At 43.4% G+C, this 25514-nt stretch overlaps 1 protein-coding gene across 5 annotated transcripts in view; it reads left to right on the top strand.

Moving 5' to 3' along the window:
* WAPL (WAPL cohesin release factor) overlaps positions 1–25514 on the top strand; it is a 159810-nt gene that overhangs the window by 67768 nt on the left and 66528 nt on the right. For 2 of the 5 annotated variants that reach the window (XM_040607168.1, XM_040607164.1), the window contains exons 1-2: positions 19263–19606; positions 22977–23500. In XM_040607168.1, the coding sequence (XP_040463102.1) occupies positions 22999–23500 (502 nt within the window). In that variant the 5' untranslated portion in view covers positions 19263–19606; positions 22977–22998. Of the gene's footprint in view, positions 1–19262; positions 19607–20126; positions 20362–22344; positions 22366–22976; positions 23501–25514 lie in introns of those variants that run through there. The other 3 variants (XM_040607166.1, XM_040607167.1, XM_040607165.1) reach the window with 3 other exon arrangements.

Genomic DNA, 25514 nt, shown 5'->3' with positions numbered 1-25514 from the left:
TCTATTTTCCTACTTCTTCCTAAAGGCATGGGTCTTCCTTCCTGTGAAATGAGCTAGTTCAGAGAACTGAAAATGAAGCGCAGCAGAAGTGAGTACAGAAAGCTGATGGAGGCTGAGCATGAGGGATGATACAGTTCTACTCTGGCTTCTTTAGATATGCCTATTAAATTACTTGTAGTGTTCTTCTTAGCTGTGTAGGAGTCGGTAGGTGGATCTGGTTGCTTTTACTGCTTCTGAAAGCAATTACAGGTCATTTGTTTTAGTGAAGATTTCTACTTTATTTGGTGCTTGAGGTAGCCCCTGTTGTCAGCTCCCAGGAGTAGAATAATGACAGGGCATCCATATGGCACTGGATTACTGTGTGAGCACTTTGATTTTGTCTTACCTTAAAAATACAAGAAGGTAAAGGTTTGTTATGGAGCACTATGGGCCAAACTGCAACTCGGATGTGACCACTCCTGTTGCATCAGTCGGGTCCTACCACACTTTACGAGGGAGGCCTGCTAGGCCAGATGCTGTCCTCATAAAGCAAGCTACTGAAGAAAGGGAAGTAATAACATTCCCTTCTCTCCAGTGCAACATTTCTCACCACAGAATGAACTCTTTAGTGAGAAGCTGTAAAAGACTGCAAGGATCAGCAGGCTTGTGTTCTAAGAGTGTCAAAATAAGGGGGTTTCCTCCCACCCAAAACCACACAGGAGAAAGACGAAAGACAGGAAGGCAAAAGTAGTATCTTTATCTTGTAGTTCAGAAATGGGACTTGAAGTGGGTAAGAGTTGTGTAAAACCGTTCAGGAAGTCCACAGCAGAAATACAGGCTGCCTGAATCGCAGCTTCATCTAGAAGACCTGTCTGTCCTTGCATGCACAAAAGGCTATGTTTTCTAGAAAGAAAATAAATTATTTCTGCCTCATGGCTGCTGCCAGAGAGGATGCTGGCTGTTCAGTAGCAGCGTCTGTATTTGTGGCTGTGAACTTGCTGAGAGATGAGAAACCCGAAGGCAGAAATAGAGGTTCTGGTTACACTGCCTGGTGGGCTGGGAGTGGTCTGATGTGGCAGCAGGTACAGTGTAGTCAGATGGGGACTACAGCAGCAGAAGGTATCTCAGCAGTATAATTATGTAAAATAGACCAGATGCTGTTTACAGTGTGGGGGAATTCTTTATTAACTTTCAGAGATACTAATGATGATAGTCTTAGGTGTTGTTATAGGAAATACTTGAAGTGATTTAGTCAACCCTGTCTGACTCTACCAGATACCCTAATAAGTGCAAGAAAAGAAAATTATATCCTTTCTTGCCTTCTGGAGATACCAGAATCTGTTTTCAGTGTAGGACTTGCGTATCAAGTTTCTTTTGCATTACTGTAGAGGAGGATCCTGCCATTAGGTGGAAAAACTACTTTTTGTTTCCTTTCATTTCTGTAGTTCTCACAGCCTTAACGCTCTTCCACCTTCCTCCTCTTAGAGGCTGTCTGCATTTGGTTATTAAATCACTTTTGCGCCACGAGGAACTGCTTTTTCCACAAAGTTCTGCACACTATTTACGTAAGTAATTTGTCATGGATCCAGGACCATAGGAATTAATGTTCAACCTAAATTGCCAGTCTCTCTAGTATGTCTGGCTAGCGTGTCTCAGAGGATACTGCTTTGCACTGAGCCTTCATGCTGTGCTTTAGCTTGCTTAGAGCCTTTCTTCAACCCTTGTAACCTTTCAAAGGCAAGGGCCTCCGGAGCACCAGTGGCCGTTGGTGCTTCCCTCAGAGAGGCAGTGCCACAGCCTGTAAATGATCTGTTCACCTGCTCTCAGGAAGCTTTAAAGTCTTCTGCTTTGTGGGAAACACTTTTCTGGTCCCTTCTCCTACCATAACAGTCCTTGGTAGAGCAGGGCCCTGGCTTCTCTTCTCAAGCTTTCGGGCTCCAGTGCCCTGTGCATGGGGTCCAGAGGTGAAGAGGGGCCATGCAAACCCTAAATGGTGCAGGGACGTGACACAGCCTCGTGAAGCTTTATGTGGAAATGGGAGTTGAGGCAGGAGGCACTGTAGTGAGAAAACTTTCAGAGTTTGCAGTGGCATGTTCCATTGCACCAAATTAATGTACGTAGTACATAGTAGTCATAACAGTATCAGAAGGAACAGTCCTGCACTGACAGAGGAAAATATTATATGTAGAAGAGGTGCAACTTTGTTATCTAGTAGAATTTTAGGTTGCAGTTTGCAGTGTTCATTTTTTTCCAAGGAGGGGTGACAAAGAGTATATATATATATAAAACCCCAAACTGTTGAAGAATGACAAGTTTGATATTAACCCTGCCTAGTAGCTTTCATTTAAAGTGTGTAGGAAAACCTAAATGAAAAGCATGGGGTTTTGTCTTCATAGCTATTATAATCTGAATTAAAAACATTTATATTTTTATCTAGTGTAAAGAAACCTCTAGATTCATGTATATCTTAAATGCTCCTTTAATACCGATTGTATTGTGAGCTATCAATTAAATATTAAATATACATAAGCTTTTATATAAGGGCAGACACTTGTGAACAATGGAAGTGACAATATTTTGGCATGTCAAGGCCTATTTACAGAGTAACTCCTAGGTACGCTTGTCTAACAAACAGAGCCATTCAAACCTAATGAATAGAAGTAATTCCTGCTGATATTTTGAGCTGCTATGTTTTTATGTCAGGACCTACATGGACACTTTCCAAGCCACAAATTATATAACTGAAGAGGTTGGGAGTAAGCAGTGGATTTAGATATTCAAAGTTATCACGGCACAATACACTGTTTATAAGGAGATGACTGTAAACACAATTCTGTACAAGTGGATTGACTGCTCCCTTTTGAAACATAATTACTTAGGTTAATTCCTGTCCTGAAAGAGAAATCAAATGTTTATGGGAGCCTTTTGGAGGTGGAAAAAGAAAGTTTTTGATTAATGTAGAAATGTATTGTTATAAGACATATATAAACTTTTAAAATATAAAGTAATGTTTGACTAAGTTGCAGTCGTCTGCTGATGAGTGCCTTCCCTGAGGGCAGTTGGTGGGAAGGTGTAAGCTTGATTAGAATTATTGACTTGTATGAAGGCAAGCGATGTAGTGGTGGTATGGTGTGTGGTGGTCTGCACTGCGTTTGTCTCTTGCTGTTGGAGATTTGCCTGTATGAGGGAGCAAACTCTTAGTCCAGTTTAGTTACTCGCTTGGTTGTGCATGCTCCCCTTTAAAAGAACTGAACTCCAGTGCCTTAGAAAACCTACACCGTTTCTACTGATTTAGCCAAAAAGCAAATTTCTGTCTAGCTGGATGGAAGCTAAATATAGCTATAGAGAAAAAAGATAGTTGCATTATTGTGCCATTTTCCCTAGGTCTGTCCTTTCTCCTCTTAAACATGTCAGAGGAGTCAAGGCTGAAAATACAGAAGTAGGAAAGGGAGAGGAGGAACGTGGTAAGGAGAGATGGATGTGGATGTGAAATGCCAGAGGATCAGTGAGCAGATTAAACAGACTGAATGAGGAATGGTGATGGGAAAGACTGCACATGTTCTTTTTGCCTAAGAGTAATGGAGAAGAGTCTAGTTTGGTAGCGTTAACTCCCTGTCTCCATGATGATTACAGCTATGGCTGTGCAGAAGGACTGACATTCTGCAAGATGCTGTATGACCTGTCTTCTATAGCTGCTACTTGGTGAAGATGCATACACTTGGCTGATTTGGGAGTCTATACACCATGTCTGTAGTTGCTGTATTTGACAGCTGTTTGGTGCTCTTGAACCTGTGCAACTGCAGATAGAGATGGACTTTGTCATGCAGTCTCAGCAATGTCTGTGCCAGCTGTACTCTGAAGCCTCAAGCGAGGCCACCAAACATCTCTGGGTGGCTATCCCACTCCAGCACAAGTCCCCAGAGTCCCTACTTGCTAGGTTCAGATTATATCTTTTGTAGCAAGTGACTGGCTATTAGACAGCCAGGTCTGACATACAGAAGAGTAGATGCTTTTCTGTTAGAAAAGGTCATCTCCAGAATTTCGTCAAGTAGGCAAAATCAGGAGTATGCTTTACACAGTTCTTTGCAGGACTACATTGCTTTTATGATCAAATCTTCAGGGTTTTGTTAGTGTTTGGGTTTTTTATTAAGGGTCTTGGAAACAAAGCTTGGTAAATTTAATAGATAATTCATTTAATAGATATCAGAATGACAAAATCAGGGTTACCTATGCTGAGATAGGAACTTAAAAAATTAGATAAATGCAAAACACAGCAGGGCTAGGAAAGCAAGCTGTTGCAATGGAGTCTGTCAAAATCCAGTTACTGAGCTTTGCCACATCCTTGTCTCAAAGGGCACTCAGCAACCTCAAGTTTAATACAGCATGAATGTACTTGGTTATGCCATGTTTATTTGTACTGATCTCCCATCAGAAAAGACAAACTGTTGTACATTAAAAGGTGCGTGTAGCTGGCCGATCATCATGTGTTGCTTTGGGCTTGCTGCTTTCACCAATTTTCCTTTTTCCCTACCTCTGGTAGTCCTTTTGCTCTGTGTGAGAGCTGTGAGTTAACTGAATGTCATGTTGTATTCAATTGTATTGTGTTGTGTGGTGTGTTGGCAAATGCTACAGTGGAGTGGGACCAATGGTGCCAATACAGCAGTTCCCAGTGAAGTTCTATTTGCATTCCTTGTAAAGTGCTACTGCTGCCTCTGCAGGATTCAATTTCCTTTCTATTTTTATATAATTTTCCAAGTCTGTAGTTAATATTAACTGACAGGGCCAGCTGAGAATCTTGGGATTTCCTATTGCAGATAATTAAGGAAAATACTAATTCATATACAGACAGATGCCTTGTGGTAAATTGCACTGCACGAATATCATTGCCTTCACGGCTAATTCTGTTTCCTACTGATTACCGAATCTGTCTTCTAGTATAAGGTGCTAGAGGCACACAGCAGGCTTTCCAGCAAGTAGACATGTAAAGAAAGCTGCAGAGAAGCTCTTCTTTCTGAAGTGTTGCTTTTGTTCTCTGCCTAGGGTATGTGAGAGCTTGCATTTCATGCTTTCTTAATGGATCTTGGGGAAGGACCTGGAAGGGGCACTTGCATTCATCAAGGACTTTTCCAGTCCATCTTCGTTATTACCAAATTGTGTGTATGGTTCCATATTAGGTTAGAATTGAGCTTCCTGTTTTATTCAAAAGAGAGATTGCCATCAGGAAGCAGCAATGGGCTGCTCTGCAAGTTAGCCAGGAGCTGAGGATGACTGCAAGGCAGGCAGAGCAAGTGGCCTCACCAGCCCCGCAAGCCTTCTGCAGTAAGAGCAGAGAAGGGCCAGTGGCAGTAACCAGGGATGGCCACAGCCATCACTAGACAAGCCTATAGCAATGGGGCGTGCCCAGGGTCTAACGGGAAAGCTGAGTTTCAGGGTCTGGGTCAGCAAGGCGCATCACACATAGTAAGGCTTACTTGCAACGTAGCTCAGGATTAGAAGCTACGCGTCAGACCCGCTCAGCCAGACCAGTGTGAGGGTCTGAACTTAAATGCAGCCTGGAGGAAGCCCTGCTGAGGCTCCTCACGGCTTTTGCACACCAGCCTGACCTGGTGTTGCAGCTGCACTGCACTGGAGTTGGCCTTGAGCACAGTGCACTCAGAGGTAAGGGTGGCACGTTGCAGAGCCTTTTGGTGCACTCATACAGCAGCTGTAAACTACAACGTGCTTGCCCTGTTCTTGAGCTATTTCCCAGACAGGAGGCAGGTTATTGGGTCAGAGGGACCTAGTCCGATGTGGTACAGCCATTGTTATGGTAACACGTTAAACCTTTCTGGCCTCAGAGGACTCTTAATTTGGACACAGAACAGGACTTCAGAATTCAACTGAATGAACTGCCTCAGGCTGAGCAGGTTTGAAGTGTAATACTTCTATAAAATAGTATTTCCTTATTAGTTGTCAGCATAAACATAACCAAGTGTTTGAACAAACAGGTAGCTGTGATCAGAAGTACAAAGCTGGCCTCTAACATCTTGTAGAGATTCGTTTCCTGGGAGACTAGCTGTTTATCTTGTCAGTGAAAAGATCTGATAGTTTAATCCCTGTTCTTTAGGAAGGAATGTGCTGGGAGTCTCCTGACTCATAACTTATCTACAAGCAGAGGGATAAATGTTGATTGTAACATGTCTAAGTACAATAAAACACAGGCAGACAGGAAGGAGATTTGTGCTTGTCTTTCACCTTCTGAAGTGTCTCCTGCAGAGGGTATGAGAGCAGCTTTGCTGGAGCCAAATATGTTTGCTCTCATCTGCCCACACTGGGTACCACCAGCCAGGGACACTATGGCAGGTCTGACTTCTTATAGTCCTTTAAGTGACAAAGAGCTAGTTTGAGTGTGCAGACTCAAGCCACAAACATCCTGCCAGCAGAACGGGTGTGGCCCCCAACTAGGTCAGTAGAGTTGCTACTCTGGGGGAAAACAAGACCTTTTAGTTGTAAACAGATCAGAATTCATCTGGAATAAAGGAAACACAAGCACGGTCTGAAGCAGATCAGAGGTTGTGCTTCAAACCTGTTTAACCAGAGATAAGATAGTTCATTCAGTTGAGTTTTGAAGTCTTGCTTTTTTACGTGCAGGTTACCAATTTGAGGGCACTTTGGATGTCCCAAAGCTGTTAGCCGGCATGCTGAAGATTAACTTGTGCAGTGAAGAAAAATACAGACTAGATTCCTGGAGCTTAGCAAGAAAGATGGGAGATCAGTACAAATAAACATGGCATAACCAAGTACATTCATGCTGTATTAAACTTGAGGTTGCTGAGTGCCCTTTGAGACAAGGATGTGGCAAAGCTCAGTAACTGGATTTTGACAGACTCCATTGCAACAGCTTGCTTTCCTAGCCCTGCTGTGTTTTGCATTTATCTAATTTTTTAAGTTCCTATCTCAGCATAGGTAACCCTGATTTTGTCATTCTGATATCTATTAAATGAATTATCTATTAAATTTACCAAGCTTTGTTTCCAAGACCCTTAATAAAAAACCCAAACACTAGGGTTAGCTGTTAACTAGTGGTAGAACAAAGGTAATCCATGCACCTCCAAATTGCTACTAATTCTTACTCCCCTCTCCCCTGGAATAGTGCAAAAACAGTGTCTAACCATGCATACTTTTTCTATTGATCTGAATAACCCAGTGAGTGCTGTGACTTATATTTTCTATTCATGTACTGCAGACATCCTAGCCTACAGCACTGGTGTTGCTGAGAATGAGGTATCCTGTGGGCTCTGTTTTAAGCAGCTAATATTATAGAGAGCTGAAGTTAATATATTTTAATGTATGGTATTAGAGTGTGTTTATATATTATGCCATTTTGAAAAAGCATATGGATCACTTGGCACCTACTTGGATATGTACTTTATCATAGAATCATAAAATAGTCCTGGTGAGAAGGAACCTCGGGAGGTGTCTTAACCAACCTCCTTCTCAAAGGAGGGTCAGCTCTAAGGTCAAACCGGATTGCTCAAGGCTTTACTCAGGTCTTGAAAACATTCAAGAATGGTAACCGCACAGCCTCTCCAGGCAACTTTTCCCCTGGCTGCTTGAAAAGTTTTTTTTGTATATGCAGTTGGAATTTTTCTTGGGATTACAACTAAATCCATATTGTAAGACAAGTATGTTGGATTGTAGTTCAGCTGTTTAATTGGGAGTCATGTCAGATGCAGAGCACGATGCTGAGGACCTATGTGGACCATAGGTGAAGTGCTGCTGACGGGAACAGGCTGATGTCTGTAAAATCTATGCACCAGTAGGGATACAGAGGCCCTACACATGGTATTTATGCAGCTCAATGTCTGTAATTCAGCCAGAGTAGAGGCTGTTATAAAAGCAGTGCCATGACACCGAAAGTACCCTGAAGTAAAAGATGCGTTTGTAAAAGTTGTACTGACTGGGTCTTCCATACCTTGTTTTCCTAACAAGTTTTACACATCTTCCTCCCCTGCAATCTAGGCATGATTTGTGTCTGTGTCTGCTGCTGCTCATATCTTTGTAGAGGAGCAAAACCAGCATGAAATTGATGTGATCTTCTTTCCTTGCTGCCCAAAAGGTTCTGAATAGCAGCCCTGGAACAGTGGGGGCTTGTTGACTTCATTCTGCAGCTGCATGACAAATCTGCCCCTAAGCCTGCAGCTTCAAGACGACAGTGCAGCATCTGTTCGCTTCAAAGATAGCTTTTGGCTTGTCTTTTTTGAAATAATGAGAAATTTAAGCTACTGGGTTTACATGGAAACTTAGGAACAGGTGACTTGGGCTTCCCTCACTTGCCACGAAAAGCTTCCCACTTCTTTTTAACTAAGGACTGGATGGATTATCTTCAATTTCAATTAAATATCTTTTGTTCCACATGTGGAGAAGTTAACATCTAATTTACAAGAAGCTTTAATCCTGGTATAATAATTACATTCTATTATGTGAATCTCTGTTTAGTCAAGGTATGAATATAAAGTGTCTTTGATTTTTATGGGCTGGCTCTTTCTATATGCATCTTTTTCTATATGCATTTTCTTGTCACCATGACAACTTCCTATGACTTTATCTGACACTGTGCACTTCAGAGAAGTTACAGCTAACCCAGGGCCTGAATGCAGAGTTCCAGGGAGTAACATCTGAGCATCTGACTTCCATGGGCTCATGCGTAGTTCTGCTCTGTTGAAGTCTGATGCATCCATGCGTGCAAGTTTAAGAACAAAGAACTATATTCTTTCACCAGATCTTCAAGCTGCAACATACTGCAGTTTCTGAAATATCTTTTCATCATAATTAATGTATACTGATTTTCAAATCTAGTATTATGGACATGTTTCAGTGTATTTAACTATCACTTAACAGATTTATAGCCTGACTTGTAATAATGTCTCTACGTTTCCTTTAGTAACTATTCTCTTTATAGTCTACTGCAGAAGTTTTTGTTATTGAGTACTGGGATCAGCACTTAATTGGTAAGTATTCTACCACAGAACCGAGCTACCTTATACCTGTCTTTATCTGCTCTCCAGTAACCTGGAAAAATACTCCTGCCTGTGCAAATCTGGCTGAGCTGCTCTGTCAGGAGCAATTTTTCAACTTAAACTTCAGTACCCAAAAGATCTGTGCATTCTTTGCTCTGAGATGCCTGGGCCGATACCTTGTGAGCTGTGCTGATTTGTGTTGCTGGGTGGTGGTGGGTGCTCATTGCTATGCTTCCTCACCACTTCATACAGCACTTTTGTTGTCTTGGGAGAGCTTGCAGTGGAGACTGGCAGGCTTTACCAAAACAGGCTTTTGCACAGGAAGCTTCAGTTCCTTGAAGGAAGGATTTGCAGGATGAAGAGTTGAAAAATTTGCTTAGGGTATGTGGTTTTGCTGAGCCTTATCAGAAAATGCCTCAGCATTAGAGGTGAAACTGAGACAACTCTCAGCCTGCCAGAGGTAGTAGGGGCAAAGTTTCTGAATGAAACGTGAATGGTTAGACCTGTATCAGTGATGTTTATTGCCAAATGTTTGGCGAGACTGTGGTTTAAAAACCTTATGTATGTTATTTCCTTGTCAACCTCAAAAGAAAACCCTCGATTGCTAATTGTCTTGAATTAAAATAGTCATGTCCATCCACTGTACTAGCGTGCATAGTGGAGCCTAATGGTAGATGGAGACATTAGTCTGCTGCACAGAGCAGTAGTACTGCTTTTGCTTACTGCATTGATTCGGCATGTTCCAGCTGGCAGCTGTGGCGTCTCTGAATGTACATCATGCATATTACATCCATTTTCTGCGAGTAAAGTCTTGCATCATGTTTGGCTTTTTGAAGAGTTGCTCTGTATAACTTGAAAGATACACAGGAAGAGTTTTTACCTAAATAAAATATTTCAAGTATCTGAAAAGGAAATTGGTTACCCTTGGCTTCATGATCTGATCAGAAAGGCATGTAGAAATGTGACAACAATGTATTTCCACCATAGAAAGAGCTGCTTGTTCCATTATTTTGCTAGAAGGCTACTGGAAATGCCTTATTTGAGTCATAGTACTGGAGATGGGCTCTTCCTTCTGTTTTGCCATTGAAATAAAGCCTTCCAGGAGTAGCTCATTATAAAAATCTCACAGTGAGAGGATAAAGTTGAGTTTTGTATTGCCTAACAGAAAAAGAAGGGGGTGAGGGGGGAAGACTTCCTACTGTCTCTTAAGGAGTTGAACGGTATTTACTCTTTGACAAGTGCTGGCTGAAGTTACATTCAGGAATATCTGTATGACCTACAAAACTCATACAGCTGTGACAAGCCAGCTCAGGCCTACAAACAGCAGATATTGGTCAGAAGCAAAACCATGATCGCTGGTTGTGCTGCTGATGAGATTTTAACTTTTGGAATCTATGCTAAAATGCATGCAGCTGAAAGCAAATGAAGATGTATTAAATTATTTACTTTTTGACTGTAGTTCTATTAATGAAATGACTAAGGAAATAGTTGGAGACATGTCCCAGTGTACTCTAGTAAGCCAAAAATCTACTGGACCACTTTAATGTACTGCTGCCAATAGCAAAATGTATGACTTGACAAAAATGCAGTTCCAAGTAGTTAATAATCAAAGGGAGTCAAAATCCTATTTTGAAAAATAAACACCAAATGTTTAATTAACTCTAATACCAAATTGTGACATGGTTCTTAGCCTGAGCTGCCAAAAAAAAAATTATTACTGATCCTAAGGGCAGATGCATAAATTAAGGCTGCTACATTTTCAAGAAATGTTTGGTAACTTCTTTATTTACCAGTAGATGTCACTGGAGTCCAGCAGAGAGCTATTATTACTTTAAAACCTCTGTTCTGCTTAGTTGAACCTTTATTTCATAGAAAAACATTCAATATTTGTACATGTTGACATACATCCAATAAAAAGGAAGAACTCCAGTGCTCTTTCAAATGTTTTTTCTTGTCTCAGCTACTGGTAACTGTTGGTGGATAATTCAATGGATTGAGAACAAATTCTGAATTATTTTTTTTCTCTGCAGCATGCCTGAATCTGGTCCAAGTTGATAATAACCAAAGTGATGATTCGATGCAAAGGTGAAGCCAGCTAGCAATGCTTGTGTGATTCCTCAGCCTTTGCCCAATCTTCCATTTTGGGGTGGGGGTGCATAGGGAATCAAGCCAAAAGACCTAAAACTTCAGGGGGTTTGCCACCTGTGCTGAAAATTACAGAGAGTCATGGCACTGAATGGCACAGGAAGGGCCTGTCAGAAACAGAGCAGCTCTCTGCAAGAGTGAGGAAGCATTTAGGGAGGAAAAATAGTGGAAGCTCGATTTTTGGTGCCTGTAGGTACCTACCTCTGGAAATAAGCAGATAACCTTACTGATGTCAGTGATTTTTTTTCCTCCAGTCTTAAATGTAAATTATTTCCAAAGAATCTATATAATCATGTGTCATTAGTTTTATGCACTTGTACTTTATTATAGGGAAGTTTTTCTGAAGATCTGGATCTTGCTTCTAATACCTTGCATTAGAAGACACAGCACTGTGCTGAACAGGACTGCTTAGGATTGAGCTGAAGTAGAGCATGGAATGACCTTTTTCTGTTTTAATGAACGGTAGTTCTTGTCTGTCATGTGTTTGCTAGGCGGGTGATGGGCAAAGGTATTTTCACTGAAATGTGCTTTCAGGTATGCTCAGGTATTTGCTATCTGAAAGACACCTGTGGTTACTACATGATGTTCAAGTCACTTGATATCATACATCAACAGATAAAAGGGGAGTTAGCTTTTGTACAGGTAGAGTAAAAGGCTTATTCTTTATGGAAACCACCAGGGAGACATTTTGAGTTTGTTGAAGCAGCCTTAGTTTGAGCCTAAGCTCTTGCATCAATACATTCCTCCAACCTCTTTCAAATGTTTAGCAAGAAATTACTGTGCTACACAGTAAACTTTTATCTCAGAAATTCAAGATTGCACATCCACTAGAAAACTACAGCATAAGGAGGGTGCTGCAGGCCAGTGTATTATTAGATTAATCATGTGCTTTTGGATAGTAAATGCACTGCCTGTTCTGTTGCACTTACATGTGGCTAGATCCAGTAATGAGTCATTTGTTTGATATGTCTAAAGAACCAGTCAACAGACAGGTTGCTTTTAGCCTTTTGTTATCTTCTTTAAATACATTTCTGAAGTACTCTGCCCACCGCTTGTTAACAGGCTCTCAGCTACGTGCTGTAGGATGACCTTTGACCATTCCACAGAACGTGATTCATTGTATGCACTGAACCTTGGTAAATGTGGACAGGCTTGCAGAACTGGCGCCATGTATGGCCCAGGATGTACCAGGGTCTTGTGCAACAGGCAGAACACATGGCAGCTTTCTTCACAGTGCTGCATTATAGTTTGAATAAAGGTGGAAGTAATTTGTTCAGGGCTGTATTCTAGCAGGAAACGGGTGATATTTTCTTGCCTTCTTATGAGGAAATCTTCATTTAATTATTTTTTTAATTATAATTTTATCAGCTTAATTTGCTAGATAGTACATAATTCTGCCATGACATTCAGGGACATGTCCATCTAGTCCTCTTTAGTCCCACAGGTTTTAATTCTCTGTGGATTTTCTTTTCCAGTTGTACTTGATGTTGCTGCTGTTGGTATCATCACACACAGTCCTCTAAGGCCACACATACTGGTCTCAGTGCAGCAGCTTAGTTGTTTGACCTGATATTGCTATGGTTTAATGTTTTGTAACTGCTGTAGAAGTGCTTGGCTACTGGCCAAGTTCCACTCTTTCTAAAAAGTAGAAACAAGTACTTGGGAAATACAAAGGTGAAAACAAGTCTTGTAAATAAAAACTCAAAAGGGAGCAGAGCGATTATAGCATCTGCATTCAAAAGCCCACACACAAACCTAATAATCAAAACCAAGAGGACAAAGTAACATAATATATATCTGTTGGTCATGTACATGCCCTTCCTAACTGGTGAAGGGAGCACATTAGCAAAATAAGCAATAGAAATGGTCGCTACCCTATTGCTGAAGGAGGACTAGAATAGGACAATGACAGTCTCACCAATGGACACTTTATAAGAACAGTTTAAACCACCAATTGCTTATTGCATTCCCATGTTTTCTTTCCCCAACAAACACTATGACAGCACATTTTGGTAGCTTTCCTAAAAGTCTGCTGCCATGAAAACAGACACAAATTCAATAATGATGTGAAACAAATTCTTAAAAGTATTAAAACCCCAAAACCTCAGGGAGAGGATAAGGTTGGTATCAAATCTGGTCCTTCTATAAGGCTGCAACAAATCTCAGGCATTTGAGAGAGTCGGTCCCCTTTTACTCCATAACAAAACAATGGAAACTTCATCAGACCAAAAAACATAGACTTTCCTTGCTGCTTTTAAAGTTAAGCTGCATCCTCAGCTGCAAATGAGGGTTAGTTTGTTTTTTTTTTCCTGAAACACCTTGGCATGTGGTAAAATCTTCGTGGGAAACAGCACAGTTAGTTACTTTCTCAGCACAGCTTGCTGAGATAAACTGCATGGCAGAATAAAGTTCTGACCTTGACAATTATAACAAGGTGAAGCTACTTAGTGTTTTTCCCACTAGTATTTCACCACAGGTTTTTCCAGTAGACTTGCAGGCGGATCACCTAGGGAAGAAAATTGCACAGAACAACCACTGAGAATTTAGCCGTAGGTGAATGACTACTGTTGGTTCATCAAGCCAAACTAGTCTTTCCAGAGGCTTTTACATCGCAGGGCCAATGCTGCCTCTCACATGATTGCAACAGGTGGGTGTGCAGGCCAGAGAGAAGGTGTAGTGCAACTTTTTCTGCTAGCTGCCTGGGTCTAATGCATTAGTGCCATGAACCAGGGATTTTTTTATTATTATTTTTTGTTAAATCACATAGAACTAGCCCTTTGCTGCACTTCTGTAAGCATTCCCTTGTTCTGTCAAGTAGTGTTTGTTTTAACCTTTCGGTTTCTAAACTTAATGCCTTGGTTTGACCACCTCTTATCAGGAGACAGCTACAATATGCAAATACTGAGAAAGTATGATCCAAACCTGTATAAAGGTCCCCTATTTGAATGCCTTTCGGTCTTCTCAGGGTTCAGTGTCAGAAATTAGCAGTATGCTATCCATTGGAAATACCTCAGTTAGAAAAGCCCTGTTCTTGACAGAAATCACACTTCCCTGTACATTGGGTTGCAGGTCTCCCCTCCTTATATATTCTGGTTTATGGTCTGCTTTATTTGTTTTGTGTGGGTTTGGATTTTGGTAGCCAGGGGGGATATGGCGGGGGGGGGGGGGGGGGGGGGGCCTTCTATGACAGGCTGCCAGAATCTTCCCCCATGTCTGACAAAGCCAATGCCAGCCGGCTCTGAGATGGGCCCACCACTGGCCAAGGCCAAGCCCATCAGCGATGGTGGCAGTGCCTCTGGGATAATGTATTTAAGAAGGGGAAAAAACTTCGCCACGGAAGCTTCAGCTGGAGAGAGGAGTGAGACTGTGTGAGAGCAGCCGCCCTGCAGCCCCAGGTGACGCAGGAGGGGCAGGGGGGGCTCCAGGCACCGGGGCAGAGGTTCCCCCGCAGCCCGCGATGCAGCCCACGGTGAGGCAGGCTGTGCCCTCAGCCCGTGGGGGTCCATGGAGGAGCAGATCCCCACCTGCAGCCCGGGAGGGTCCCACACCAGAGCAGGTGGGTGCCCGCAGGAGGCTGTGACCCCGCGGGGACCCCGGCTGGGGCAGCGTGTGCCTGAGGGGCTGCACCCACGGGGGGACCCACGCTGGGGCAGGGCAGGGTGCGAGGACCCTCCCCGGGGGGGGAAGGGGCGGCAGAGACAGCGTGTGAGGGACTGACCCCAGCCCCCGTCCCCCTGCATCACTCGGGATGAGGAAGCAGAGAAAACTGGGAGTGAAGTTGACCCTGGGAAGAAGGGAAGGGTGGGGGAAGGTGTTTTTAAGTTTTGATTTTTACTTCTCGTGACCCTACTCTGATTTGAATGGTAATAAATTAAACCAATTTCCCCAAGTTGAGTCTGTTTTGCCTGTGATGGTAATTGCTGAGTGATGTCCCTGTCCTGACCCACAGAGCCTTTTGTTATGTTCTCCCCCCCTGCCCAGCTGAGGAGGGGGGTGATGGAGCTGCTTGGTGGGCACCTGGCACCCAGCCAGGGTCAAACCATCACATCTGCTCTGACCCAGCCGCTGCAGCTCTCAGTGCAACCCAGCTGTTCTCGCCTGCTCTCATGCTGCTGCAAGTGGTGTTGCTGAACTTGCTTCGGCACACATTAGTAGCGATACTAATCTATAAATGACTATTTTCAGAGCTGTTTCAGAAAGGTTGACTAAAGCACAATAATTAGTTACTTAATGTGTCTCTTTACCCTCCCTTCATCTTTGCTATGCAAATAGCAAGGGGGAAATTCTAGCCCCAGTGAACCGAAATGGCGAAGCTCTGAGTGCTGTCACCCATGCATGCCACATGACAGTTGAAGGACAGGAACTGGAGAAGACTGACATTTTGCAAAGAAAAAGCAAAACACACTGAAACGTTTAGCATTTTAAGTGGCACTAATTGGGACATGAAAGCACTGCAGCAGTTGTGAATGCAGCAAGAGCAGCAGGAGATCTTTTTCTCCCCCAACCCTTTCCACCTGGACAAGAGGCAAGGAAGGAAGTACTATAGGAAGCAGGAGACAACTCAGGAGGCAAATAGTGACAAGGCTGAGACACAGAAGAATGGGAAAGAGGCAAAGGGGAAGATGTCGAGTGGATTGAGGGGCCACTGGTTTTCATGGTTGTGAGGGGAACGGTCTGGGTATAAGGAGTAATGGGGAGAGCCTTCCTGTCAGCTACTCTTTGCTTCTTGGGCAGCACTTCACCGGGAAGCAGGGCAATGGGCTATTTAGCTTACTCTTTTGTAGGAAAAGGAGTGGAGCAAGGATGCGTTATGCTGTTAATTTACGTACTTGGTATGAAAGATACCTACTGCTGTGGTCCTTTTAAAGCCTGTTTGTAGCCTTGCTTTAATTTTGTCCATGAGGCAGCGCTGAGAAGCCTTCCTGACAGCTTCTGGAAGGATATGACTGACTTCATCTTCCCCCAGAGTATCTGCTGCACAGGAAATCTTCGATTTTCCTACTGCATTGCCTCTGTTTTCTTTTGGAAGAAACTGAAACAGTTTAATTAATAGCTGCCTCAAGACTGAATTATGTGAAAGGCGCCGTACTAGGCTACAGCTCATTTTGAAAAATCTGTGTTTGTTCCCCACACAGAGATCTCAGCACAGAACCTTGAAAAGAGAACTGGGAGGGTTTTAGTGTATATTAAGGTGCGATGTATTCAAGTAACTCTTCTGTCCTTCTTGTACATTCTTTCTACTGTTACACTTTTATCTCTCATGTCCTGCTTTGATGTATTTGAGCTGTGGTTTTCAGGGCTTTCTGACTTCATTATAAATAGTAAAGATGCTAGTTTTTCTTGTGGGGGGAGTAAAGGAACACAATAGGAAGCTGTAGGACTCACTTCGGCTTTCCCAGAAAAGTTTTCAAGATGGAAAAGCTGAAGCTGTAAGATAGCTGCTTACCTCCTGCTGCTGTTCTTATGGAGGCAAATGCCAAACTGGAGTATTTTGTGTGCTGCTTTTTTTGTGAAAGGTTTTCTATGGTTGACTTTGTGTTGTTTTTTTGTGAAGGGAATTCAATAATAGAATTCCACAGAAAGCATAAGATGCCTGTTGAATTCTACCCTCTTTGAGAATTAAACTTATCTACTGCCCAACATAGATAGGATTTGGCTTTTGCTCTGTCTTTGTACTTACATATTTGAGGTAAGCTAGGTGAAAATGGAAATGGCAAAGCTTAACATGTTAATTGCCAAGCTTATTAGGTTACAAGGTGTGAAATTTTCAGAAATATCTAAAGTAAGTTAGGTGCAGAAAATTTGGCCCATTTCTGCTGTTCTTAAGCATGTTTGTTTTCCATCATCATCTAAGTAAAAAGTTTTATTAGACTTCTAGGCTTCTGCTGATACCCAAGATAGGGTAGGCAGCACATAAATTAGTTCAGTTTATCCTCAGTTAGGCATGTGAAACTCCGTCGTGAGCATGAATCTGCAGTGGTTTAGATTACTCTGTACAGGGATTCTACAAAGACTGAAAATACTGTTGGACATATGAAGCTAGCCCAGGGAGTACAGGATGCATGACAGCTTTCAAATAACATTCAGTTATTACCACTATACCAAAAAGTTCTTTAAATTACTGTTTAAGTGATTTATGTAGCCCAGGCTTTAAGTTAGAAATGTATTTAATTTAATTTCAACTCTTAGTTTCTATTCGGATATAAAGTTATTTCTAAATAGTTTTTTGGTGTCCCTGCCTCACTCTGGGCATATTCTTCACCTTTACTGGTTCTCAGGACAATTTTTTTCAAATGCTGTAAAGACCTCCACACAGCCTCAAAGTATAAATAGAGTCTCACAGTACTGTTTTTTCCTCTTTGTCTGACAGATCAGTTAGTCACCAAATAAGACTTTTAGACTCATGCAACAGAATGCAAAACTCAAACTGGTTTCACTATCCATTTTACTCTTGAAGTTTAAACAAGCTAATTAGAAGCTCTGATACAAGAATACTCACAGGAAAAAAAAAAATCTCCTTACTTTTTGTATTCAAATTATGTATTTTAAAATTTCTAACCTGTTTTCAGTAGCTCTTCAATAACAGAGTCAGGTGGTTAGATACAGATAAACTTGTAAGCCTTCTTTGAAATACAACACAAATCTCATCTGTATCTCAAATCAGCCTTGTCCATCTCATCAGAAGGCCCAGTCTAGTTTATTTTTACTTTGTCTAGCACTAGTTGTACGCTGGCTTTAGGGGGCACATTCAGAGTGTGTTCATTCTTCAGAAGTAATAACTAAAACGGAAATTACATCAATAGATACCAGGTAAAGGCCAAAAATCGATTTACTTACAGGGTCACTAAACGAAACCATAGTCCTGCCTCTCTCTATTGAAAGCCAGTAATTTTGCATTGGGTAAATTAAATGTAAAATTAAGAAAAAAGTAATGTTTCTTAACTAGAAGTATCGAGACAACTCTAACCTCTTCTGTGCAGTGAAATCAACCTTTTTTTTTTTTTTTAATTAATTTTGGATTTGGGACCTGTCTTGTAAACCATTTCCTCAAACAACAGATGGCTACAACAATCACGTGTTATGAAACCATAGAAGGTTCCAAGGTTGTAGAGGTTTTTTTGGTTGCTTCTTTTTTCTTTCCTGAGTGCCTCACGCCTCTGAAAAATGATCGGACTATACCTGAGAGTGATGCACTGCTTTTCTAGTAGTGCATTCTTAGTTTTCTATTCCACAAGCATTTTACAAAATACTGCTTACAGAATACAAAATAGTGGATTTGAGGGTGGTTTGATGCCTACATGTATTTGCTGTATGACACTACCTCTGCGGAGGTTTTTTTTTTTGCGCTACACACGGAGTGTATCATTAATTAAAGTCTCAAAGGTGTGCATAAATAGAATGTACGTGGGTGGATGTAACTTCTTTGTATAAGCTAGTGCGTGTGGAAGGAGCATCTGAAAGCCACGATTTCACAGTCCACACCACGTTTGTTCCATGGGACCTCTCCGCAGCGCATGTTTCCTCCCCGGGGCGGATGTAACGGCTGGGGGCTGTGCAGCCGCTGTGAGTACCCACAGAGACCTGCCAGGCGAGGAAGGGGCTCGCCTCCCCGGGGAGGCTGCCCGCTGCTGTCGGCGTAAAACTTTTAACGGAGTCGCCACAGGGGTGCTTCGCAGCCCGCCGCGCTCCCAAACTCCTACGAAAGGCCTTGACCTCGACTGCGGCTGCCCCAGCCCCTGCCCGCCGCCAGCCCCGCCGGGGCAGCCCCGGGAGACTCCGGGCCCCGCGCAGGGACCCACGGCCTGGGCCGGCGGAGGGGCCGGGCACCCACCTTCAGAACCGCAGCGGCCGCACGGCCCGGGGGTGCGGGCCCTGGCGGAGGCCGCCGCGGGGGAGGCGGCGGGTCCCGCCAGGCCGCGCCCTCCCGGTCGCCTCAGGGCAGCGCTGAACGGCCGGGCCCTGGGCAGCGCGGAGGGGCCTTGCGGGACCCCGCGCTGGGAGGGGCGTCCCCCGGCCGGCCCGGCCCGCGCCGCACTACGGCTCCCAGCAGGCACTGCGCGGGGCGGGCCGGCATCAGCGGGGCGGGCGCATGCGCGGCGGCGCCGCCGTCGGTTGAGTAAGGCGGGGTGCGATTGGCTGCGGGCGGCGGCCGGGCGTGGGACGCGCAGTGACGGAAGGAGCGGGGCAAATGGCGGAGAGATGGTCCCGGGCCCCGTCCCGAGAGCGGCGATAATCCCCGCGCGGAGGAAGCGGCGCCGGAGGAGGCGGCGCCGGGGGCCCTAACGCCCGCGCCACCCCGGGAGGGTGCCGCCGCCGCCGGGGGAGGGGCGGAAGCGTCCCGTTGGCGAGCGCCTTTCGCAGGCGGTAGATCGGCGGCCAGAAACCGCGGCGAGAGCCACATCCGCGGCGCCGCCCGGAACGCGCCGGGCCCGCGCCCGGGCTCCCGCCGCCCGCCCGCCCCTGCCGTCACGACCCACGCCGAGGTAGGTGCCGGCCGAGGGGACGGCCGTGGACGGCCGCCCGGCGCCCGAGGCCTGTGCGGGCCGCGGAGCAGGCCCCGGCACCCCGGCGGGTACGAGCCGCCGGCCGCTGCCCCCGGCGCGGTCCCGCTTCCGGGGCGGCGGCCGCCCGGCGGGGCGTGAGGCAGGGCCGCGGCCCCCGGCCCGCCGGGAAGTTCTCGGGGCGGGGGCGGCGGGGCTCGGCCCGGGGCCGGAGCGCGGGCCGTGGCCGGGGGGGTGTAGGGGCGGTGCGGCCCGCCAAGCCGGCGGGTTCCGCCGTTCGCTGCGGGCCGCGGGCCGGGGGCTGCCGCCGTGGGGGCCGGTGTGCCTGTGGGGCGGGGGGAGGGGGCCAGGCAGGAAGGGAAATGACATCAGAAACGGCCGGGCGTGCACGGTGGGGTGACCCGGTTCCGCTAGCACCCCCTCCCTTCCCCCCCACCCCCCCCGCCGCAGGGGGAGGGAGGAAAAAAGAAACTGTCACCGTGGGATTTCATCAGCCTTCTCTGCCTCCGCGCATTTAACCTATTTCGCTTTTTCTCGGTTATGTAAGAGGAGCGGTGTAGCGAGGAGCCGCCAGCGGGGGTGGCCGATGGGCGCCCCGGGGAGCTGCGGGCGGCCGGGGCCGGCTGGGCCGCCCCGCTGGCTCTGGGAAATGCCCGAGAATTAGGGGTCAGGTTTTTGCTAGTGTTTTGCATTTCTTGCACTGCTCCGGATATCGCAGCGCAATGCAGGAGAGAGAGGTAGGGAGTGGAAGCAGGGTGGCGGTTGGCCGAGGTTTTTATTTCACACTGGGTGAAAAGCAAGAGAGAATTGTCAGTAAAGGGTAGAAATCCTGTTCTGCTGATGCTCCCCTGTAAGGAGGTACCTGTCTATTTCCCCATCTTTAATCTCAACCTAAGATACGAATTTATAGCGTAGTGTATTTATGTTTTCCGGATACTCGGCTTTTAACCCATTTACATCATATTGAATACTTCCGTGAGTTTTTATGAGATGATCATAATTTTTAAACTTGTAAATAGCAAAATGTAGATTCAGAAGGCTGTATTTCTGGAAAATAAAGTTCTCTTGACTAAAGGAATCATCTCTTTAAAAGTGCAAGCCGCAAGTCGTAATTTAAGTCTGCCATTATTTTTGCAGTTGCTGGGAATGTAGTGTTGGAAATACTTATTTGAGTCAGGGTTTAGGGGAAGAAAGTGTGATGGTGGTAAGTGAAGTTACTTCAGGGGTTTTATTTGTAAGAGCTGTGTAGAAAATGAGCTTTTCATAAATACTTCACTTTAGTTTCTATAGCTTTAAAAACTGGCCTTTATGGTATAAAATATTTTAGTTATGGTTCTAAATATTTTCAAGCATCAGTAAACTGAAGCTACTGAGTTGGATTTGTTGTGCTGTTTTTTATCTGAAGTATGTGGCTAAGTTTTAGCTTTGGTCTTTGCAAAATAGGAAATTAGGGCCTCTTAACAGGGGAGCAAAAAAAGAAAAAGTGTGGCAACGATGGGTTTGGAGCAGCACAGAGTAGACTGATGACACTGTGGGGAAAAAGAGGGTGGAGGTGGGGTTAAAGAGTAACGTCTACTAGTAGTAGCCAGAAGCCATCTGCAAAATGATGTTTCACAGCAGAATTCTGGTCAGTAAATAAGCACATGTCTTTACCATCCCTATGCTAAACTGCTGGGCAGAAGGGTGCTTCCCGAAGTGGTGGTTCCTGTATCTCTTCTGCATTGCAACACCAGACATGTGGTAAACTTCTGAAGTTCAAATTTGATATTTTTAGTTCACTCAAAATTTGCTCAAACATAGATGACCTGATGAATTGCTCAGTTCCTATGATAAGTGAAGGTTGGCCTGGTCTGATAAAAGGAGACTATTATTAGTAAGACAATCTTGCTAGAGTGAAGTGATAGAATGACATTTCTGGAAACCAGTCTGGCGATTTTTTGGCAGAAGCTAGTCTAGCACTTCAGGTTGAGGAACTCTCGATTATCGAGGTGAAAACTAAAATATGCAAGAAAGATGGTATAATGCATATTGAGGGGAATACTAATAAAAACAGTTGTCTTGAACAAATGGATCATGTGATAAATTTATTAACAATTACTTTAAGCACTATTTTTCATATAATTTACTATATATGAAGGCAATTGACACTTTAAAAGTTGAATTTCTTTGATTCTGTCATCAAAATAAATGCCCCCTTTGTTAACAGACTTCTCTCCAGTATGCAGAGTAATGTCAGAGAGAAAGATGGACTTGATTAGATTCAGACTGACTATAAAGAATTCCAATTTCCTATTCGTGTTTGGGCCAAAACAAAACCAAACCAAACAAACAAAAAAAGAGAGAAAAGATGATTTATAAAACAGATATGGTCGTTTTGGTTTTATGTCCAGTAATTGAAGTATTTGTTTTGGGAAAAAGAAACAAAGTAGTCTGTCTTCCTTCTTGAGTTAAACAAAAGTAGGAATAGAACACATGCAGGGAACTGTTTAAATGTGTTCCTGTTTAATCTGTTCATATTTAAACTTCATGTTTCCAAGAGAGCAAACTGTGAATAGGGCTGCAGTTGTTGCAGCCAGTAAACAGTCTTGGTTATGCTGGTCTGTGTAAGGTGTCCTCCATGATCTTAGAAATGGATTACGAAGTGTCTCTTTGTTCCTGTCCCTTGATCGATCAGATTCACTCGTGGAGGATTGCTGTGTACCTGTCCTGACCATGACTGTGCAGATGGCATAAACCGCATTGTATTACCAAATCATATGCTTGCTAAATGAGCCGGGGTGTGTGTGAAGAACGTAGGGTGAAGTTGTCATCGTTATTTGTGATTAATCAGTATTTAAAATATCTATAGCAACTTGAAATATTTTGACAGTATTTTATTTAACTACAAAGTCTTGTTAAAGCCGAACTACAAAAAATCTTTTGAAAAAAACCTGTGTTACTGGGCTGTAGCAGAGCATTGTGTGTTCAGATGAGGTGAAAATACTGTTTAGTTTTCTGCTGATGTTTTGTGAAAGCAGTGCCATCTGCACTTGAAAAATAAAATTAGAGCAAAGCAATACCAAAAATAATGTATTCATGGCAGACTTTTCTTAAGGATCCGTTGTGCCATTGTTCTATAAATGTTCAAGTAACTGAATTTTGAGTTAAGTTGGTACATATATTACTTATTGCAGAAACTTTTGACATAATGACATTCACATGTAAATGACTTAGTCTATAGAAAGAAGCAGATGATGTGTCTGTTGCTCGTGTGAAATGTACATGCTTGGTATTTGTAGGCCCAATAAAGTATGGAAGTACATTCATTTGTACGGCAAAGTTGGTGAATTTATGTTTCTTTCTTTTCCAACAGAGAATATGAAACAGGAGCCAAAATGACGTCCCGATTTGGAAAGACCTACAGCCGGAAAGGGGGAAACGGCAGCTCCAAGTTTGACGAAGTGTTTTCCAACAAACGGACCACCCTTAGTACAAAATGGGGAGAAACCACCTTCATGGCCAAATTAGGACAGAAGAGGCCCAGTGTCAAACCAGATGTTTCTGAAGTTCCTAAAAAACCCAAAGTTGAAGATGAGGTAACAGAGGATCCATTTGGATTTGACAGTGATGAAGAATCTCTTCCTGTGTCCTCAAAAAATGTGTCACAGGCTAAAAGTTCCTCTCAGCTGGAACCTGGTGAAGCTGCTCAGTCTGAGGACTTCACTCCTCTACTTGAAGCTAACAGCAGAATTAATCAGCCAGACAGTGGAGAAAATGTTGCATCCAGCAAGTGCATGTCTTTTGACAATACTGTTCCTCTCGCAAAAGAAAAGAGCACAAGCAAAAATGTGGAAGATGGAGAATGCAAAAGCAGCAGCGCTAAAGTTGTAACAGCAGGTACGTTTACTCACCTGCCCAGATAGTTCTGTTGTCCTCAGATTTTAAAAATTACATTTAGATTTCATGTTTTCAGGGGTTGGTTAAATGTTCTAATAAAGCCATGGGGCAATTAACTCTTACTTGTAAGAAACTGTGAAGGATACACTACTTAACTAAAAACAGCAGGAAGCATTCTGCATTTTACATATTGGTCTGAGATCCTTGGCACCCTGATCCTTACATCTGGGAGCTGAGATACAGTGCTTTAGAGTCAACGTAGTATGTTAGTCTGCTTTGAATAGAACGGAGTAACAATATTGCTTTTCTGAAATTTATTCTGAGCTCAGTGTATTTGTGGGTTTTTTAACCCTTTTTTAAATGTATTTTGAAGAGTGATGATTTGGTGATAATAGAATGCTTTATTCTGAAGTTTCTGGCTTTAATTTAGTGGGGGTACATCATTACTAACATGCAGGTGCAAATACAGCTTACGACCTGCCTTATTTAATTATTCGGATGGCAAAAGTAGTTTTCTAAACTTCAGTTGCAGAAAGGTATATATATTTTTTTAATTGGCACATCTTTATTGACATGTACATAAAAACCTCCAGACCTATGAAACAGAATTCTGTCAGACTTCTTTTAGGGGCTGTTTTCAGGCTCTGAAATGTTGGTAAGCTCTCTGCTCTCAAGGGGGAATTCACAAACCCTGTGGAGCTGAACATCACTGTAGTTTTGTTCACATCATTCTTAGTCAACATCACATGTTACTATATCTCACCAGAATTTTTCATACAATGGGCCGATGAAACCACAGCTTCTAAAATTAGGCAGATCACATTAGATGAACCTTGATGACGATGACACCTACTGGCTTGCTCTGGATTATCATAATCAATTTTAATGAGAAGAACTTAAGTAACTTTGAATTCTCAGATATCGTTAAGTTAACCCTAGGATCAGAAATTTGAGTGGACTTGTTCAGTTGTAATACAGTGGACAAGAAGTACTGAAAAGAGGAAGATACACGTAGCTCAGTTACTTGCAAGATAATTTTATTAGCGATGTAATACAAGAAGAACCAAGAAATGTTGAACTGTAGCATGACAGACACATCGGTTGGCGTATGTAGTTGCCTTTTAATCTTACTGTTATTTTTACTGCTGAAATATTTTTCATTTGCATATGGTTTTCTGCAGTTTGTTTATCTGTAACTATGATCCACCTTCAGTCTGGGAAATGCAATTTATGTTTAGCTAGGTTTGAATATAGTTTTCGTAAGAGATTGAATAGATCCATCCCCCAATATTTACGAGAAAAAGTAGTAATGACTTGCCTTGGTTGTTAATGAGAGATTGTAGCAACGCAGGTTTTACAGTGAAATGGTTCCAATGCAGAAGAGCTTTGTTAGAACAGTATTTTTCAGGTTGGAAAAGAAAATGTGAGGACTGTGGGGAGGAATGTGATAAATTGTGAAAATTCATTGTGTGTGAAAAGCCCAGAGGAACATGCTTCCTGGTTCCAGTGTTGTGGAAATTAATAAAATAACAGTATTTAGCGCTGAAAAACTTTTAAATATGATGCGAGTTTAAATTCTAGAACTCCTTGTTAGACAATGCTATATATACCATAAATATGTACAGCTCTGAAAGGAAGGAAGCTGATGAATCTTGGTGGAGAAGTCCATCAGTGGCTGTTGAGTGTGGTGGTGCTCTGGATGCAGAGAGGGAGGTTGAATTAAACACAGGTGGCTGAATGAATTCTGTTCTTGTGTGCTTTCCTGAAGTGTTTGTTACTGGCTGCGGTTCTGCCGGAAGCAGTGAAGGACAAGGTGGATTTTGATCCGATGGTGCTGTTCTTTCAGGATCCATTACATTCTGTTTACATCCAGTCAAATGAAGGCAAAAACTCATTTCATAGCTTTCTTCAGGAATTACATTTAACTGAGAATGAATCTGTACGGAATATCCTAGGAGGGCCTTTAAATAAGGGTAAGGAAACAAAGACTGTTGATAGTGTTTATTTTGGACAG

The sequence above is a fragment of the Falco naumanni genome, chromosome 9 (genome assembly GCF_017639655.2).
Source record: "Falco naumanni isolate bFalNau1 chromosome 9, bFalNau1.pat, whole genome shotgun sequence".
NCBI lineage: Eukaryota > Metazoa > Chordata > Aves > Falconiformes > Falconidae > Falco > Falco naumanni.
Note: the sequence above shows the minus strand (reverse complement) of the source record. Positions and strands in the feature narration are given on the sequence as shown.